The 4,754-nt window shown below is 39.7% G+C and overlaps 1 protein-coding gene across 1 annotated transcript in view; it reads right to left on the reverse strand.

Moving 5' to 3' along the window:
* Positions 1 to 727: 727 nt before the first annotated feature.
* Hmcn1 (hemicentin 1) overlaps positions 728 to 4,754 on the reverse strand; it is a 474,287-nt gene continuing 470,260 nt past the window's right edge. Inside the window, exons 104-105 of the mRNA XM_023704108.1 lie at positions 3,628 to 3,754; positions 728 to 2,108 (exon numbers count right to left, since the gene is read on the reverse strand). Of these exons, the coding sequence (XP_023559876.1) occupies positions 1,742 to 2,108; positions 3,628 to 3,754 (494 nt within the window). The 3' untranslated portion in view covers positions 728 to 1,741. The remainder of the gene's footprint in view (positions 2,109 to 3,627; positions 3,755 to 4,754) is intronic.

The raw sequence follows: 4,754 nt of genomic DNA on the forward strand, positions 1-4,754 counted from the left end.
AGTACCAGGGATCGAAACCAGGTCCTTGTACTTGACAGGCAGGTACTTAAACTACTGAGCTATCTCCCCAGTCCCCAATAATCTAATTTTAAAAGAGAAAAGTATTTTTGAGGATGAAGAAACTGTCATTCAGTGAAGATATTTGATTCAGAGTCATAAAAGATAGTAAGGACACCAGTTCTTCCACTAACTTGTGTTGTCTTAAGAAAGTTGCTTAAGTTTCCATGTCTAAAACTACTCAGTTTAAGGAGGGTTAGGATGTTGTGTCTAGATGTCTACCAAAAGCATCATGCAGTCTTGTCTTAGGCTTTTCTTTGGAAGTGGCTGAATATAGTTTGCAATTCATTTAAGGTCCAATGCTGGGACCAGGGTGTGTTACACCTACCTATGGGCAGGTAGTCTGCGTATAATATAAGGGCCAGAAAAAGGCCTACCTTCCTCTTGCTTGGAAACAAGTTTTTGCTGTTTTCTGCCACTGAGAACTGTTGCTCTCTTTCATATGCTACTCTGCCTTGGAGCCAGCTGATTATGGACTGAAACCTCCACAAACTGTGAGCTCAATGAACCTTCCTTCCTTAATTTTGGGTGTCGAATATTTTGTCTTAGCAATGAGAAAAGTAACCAAGATAGACTTTAACCTTTAATAACTATGATAATGGTAAAGAAAGACATTTTAAATCCTTAAAAAGCTTAAGAAAAAGAATGTGAAAATTTTATTAAGGTTGATTTTATTGTAATACTGGAATTTTTTATAAAATAACTTTACAAGAGTTCATGAAGATATTAATATAGAAAATACATACTAAGGTAATATATATACACTTCATAAAAATAGAATACATCTTGACAATTGCTTACAGAGTCTGTTACCACCATGCACAGTGTATTGACGTTTATTAACAAGTTAATTTGAATATCTGAGATTTTTTTAAATCACAAAGAAACCTATCCTATTACTGTTTTAAAGAATTGTTTTCCATGAAAGATAAAAAATCTTTAAAAATTATGAACTATAAGAGTTATGGAGCTAACTGAGTAGAAGGTTATATCATGTAAGTGTGAGTGCTGAGATCCATGCCACAGAACGCATCTTTGGAGAAAATCATTTCTGTTTTTGTCAGTGGTGGTTCAGATGATTTCACAGAATCACTAATAAGATTACCCTTGGTTTGAATATTTAGTCAACATGAGCACCATTGGGAAACATACAGACTGAGTAGCTGTATCATGTTTCCAAAACAATGGTATTTCTTTTTCCCTTAAAAAGAAAATAGCTGTGTAAGTCTTATTACAAAGTATCAATGCTTAAAAAAACTTCCTAAATTATTTTATAAGCTTTCATTGATAAACAAAGCAACTAATTTTAATATTCTAAAATTTATCAAATGCTCAAAAACCTACTTGACTTTGCATTAATTGTTTTTTGTTTTATTTTCAGGAAAATGATCTTAGCTATGGCACTATTATAAAACATTACTGATATGTCTTGTTAGACATTCGGAATAATCTTTGGGAAGTAACTGCTCCAGTGTAATAAATAAAATAAAGGAGTTCTCTAGACCTTCCTGTGTCCACAATGGGATCATAACACTAACTCAACAGTACTAAGAAGCATAGAGTAGAGTATAGCACCATTTTCACGTTGCCAAGATTGCAACTGTTCAAGAGATAGTAACCAAGAAGGAACTTGACTGTATGATCAAGGCTGTTTAAACATGTCAGAGAGGCTTTGGAGAACATCTCAGTATGGATAGGCGGACACAGCTATATAAACTATGAAAGTGGTCTGATATTCAATGGAACCACTGGCACTGTAGGATAAGGCTCGAACTCTCATTCGGTAGGTCTCTGGCTCTCGAAGTGGCCGTGTAGTGTACACTACTCCTTTCAGGTTTTCATCCCGTAAGGCAAAAGGAACAGTCTGCTCCTCTTCAACCATGAGGAAAGTTGTCCTGGGGTGCATCACTCCATCCTGCGTGTATGCAACCAGCCGGATTAGATCTTGATTGGCAGCTATTCCAAATGGGAGGGAGACAAGTTTATATTCCAAAGCATATGGGCTCAAGGCACATTCCAAATCATTGGGTGGACAGTTCTTGAGGCAGAACCTAGGAAAGTAAACACATGAAATGTACGTAATTATATAGCTTGGAGGCAGGAGAATGCATGGTGCAGGTGGTCATGATCCACGACAACTTTTAGGCATATTTATGTGGAGGAGACAGTCTGACTGCAAGAGCAACGAGACTCACCCCATGTTTTACATCATTAACTCAAACCAGATGGCAGATGGCTAAGAGCATAAGTGTGTCTATGTCTTTGCTCCATTAAATTCAGAACTATTTGAGCTCTTGAAGTAAGCACGAACACTGTAAGAGTAGTTTCTTTCTTTTCTTGAGATTAAACCAGGGCCTGGCTTAGGATAAGTGCATACTCTACCACTGAGCTACATCCTCCCCCTCAAGAAAATGAAAAATCAGTTTTAGAAATATAAATGTCTCTAAATATATTGAAAAATGCACTTTTAAAAGACAGGGATACATTTTAAAATTAAGACATCTAATACTGTTTGAAAGCTATAATGGGATATATTGGTATTTGTCTTGTATTTCTAAAAGTAATAAAAGATCAGTTATGAGTCCCACGGGGGACTTCCTTCAGCTGCAGTTATCTGCTGTATTATTTTAGATTAAAACCTATGTTTTCCTTTTCCAGAGCTCACATCAACTGCTTTTTGAATTATTTCCCAGAAATCAAGAGGAAAAAAATGCATAGAAGACCATTTCAGGATATATGGATTCCTTGGGCATAGTACGTTTAGATATTTCACAAGTTCATATTTTAAATTTTCTCCTTCCTTTTCTTATTCCCATAACAAATGGCCTTCGGAGGCTGCTGAGCAACTCACACTGGCCACATTATGGTACCTTGGTGGGCATCACCAAGAGGAAAATAGAGTGGGAGCGCCACTGAGTGCTTGGTGTCAGAAACTCCTGGGTATTGGCAGGGACTAATGGGGAGGAACACTATCACTGCTCTCAAGCATCTGTCCCCTTGGAATCTGGACAGGTCAGAACCCTTCTGAAAGGGTAGGGAGGAAGAGAAGAGTTTATTCACAGCCCAGAAAATACTGTTTCAGACAGCAGGAAATTTAAGCAAGACACCACCAGTGGGCAGACTACTGACACACCCTTGCTCGTCTGCATCCTCTCCCAGTGTGGTGAGTCACCCCGAGGGCAGAAAAGGGTCCTCTTGGTTGTCTACAGGCTGACAGCACTTACAGTCCCAAGACAGCACAAATGAGAACCACAAAACTTCAGAGAAAGGCAGATTCCATCACCCAATGACACATGCGCTGCAGAGGTCCAATTTCAGATGGCACCTGGTGACTCTGCTGGGAAGCGACTCTGGAAACCTTGGCAGCCAAAGTGACTGCCTCACTTGTGGCTGCTGTGGGATGAGCGCATTTCTTGCCCATTTATTGAGGCAGAACACACTGAAACCCCGCATCCCTTTGGCACCACTGACTTCCTATGAGTTAAACATGACTCAGACGGGGTTGAGGATGATCAGGGAGAGAGTAAAGGATTTTCAGAAACATGTCTGGGATGAGCAGGCAGCACATACCCTAAGACAGCGTCCCGTTGGTAGTTGGGAGGGCAGGGCGTGTCAATGCACTGGTAGCTTCCTCTCATGTTGAAACACATGCGATTCGGCCCACAGCGCACATTGTGCTCCAGACATTCATCAACATCTGGGGACAGCAAAAGGACCACGCAGTATTAGCACCAGAGATCAGAAAAGACCACCACAGCAGGCCACTATCCGGAACCCAGAAGGCTATCTTCCCCCATGAATGAACGCAGTTGTCACGTGCGCTTCAACCACTGTCCCTGGTGTACTTATTAACCAGCCTGCTGTGAGGATTCATTTCTTTAACACATATGAAGAGACATCAACACACAAAAGCTATAGAAGGGAGTTGTTATATTTGCAATACAGAGTGCACTTGACTTTTATAAAGAAAATAGTATTTTGAATACACTGTTAACAAACTAAAATTTGAAGGGCATTAGTCAATAACTTTGTAAAGTGAAGGCTGTCTTTAAAATGTACTTGCTCCTTCCCTAGTATTTTTTTTTAAGTTAAATTGTTGAGAGGAGAAATGGTACAGCAGAAATTAAAGGTATCAAATTATAAATTCATGGAAGACTGCAGAGGTTAATCAGATCTTGAGGTAAGACACAAAGCATGAACAGTGACACACACACACACACACACACACACACACACGATCAACAAGAACAACAAAATCAGGGTCAGATGAGTGATCCCAGCACCACAGTCCAGTTTTGATCAAATGGAACAGTGTCCAACTGAATCAGACCATGCAGAGTTTATCCTCATCTGTGTGGCAAGGGGATGTTCTCCCTGGTGGGACCATGAGGGACACATGCTAATAAAATATTTCTATTTTGTTGTTTTCTTCAGTTGCTAAGTGGAAACACACTTAAGCCACGAGAGTTAAGAAACATTATGACAAAACTAAAGGAAAAAATTTTTGCTTTCTGGAAAATGATTGTTTCTGAACATAATTTTTAAATTTGGGGCCCGCATGTGAGCATTAGGGAATCCGTGAAGAAAATTCGCTGGGCACATGCATATATGCATGTGTTGGGGTGGGAGAACAAGTATGTGGATTCATGTCTGTATGTGTGCAGGAGATGGGGACAGTGAGATAGAGAGGCAGAGAG

Source organism: Octodon degus, unplaced genomic scaffold, assembly GCF_000260255.1.
Source record: "Octodon degus isolate 3935 unplaced genomic scaffold, OctDeg1.0 scaffold00188, whole genome shotgun sequence".
NCBI lineage: Eukaryota > Metazoa > Chordata > Mammalia > Rodentia > Octodontidae > Octodon > Octodon degus.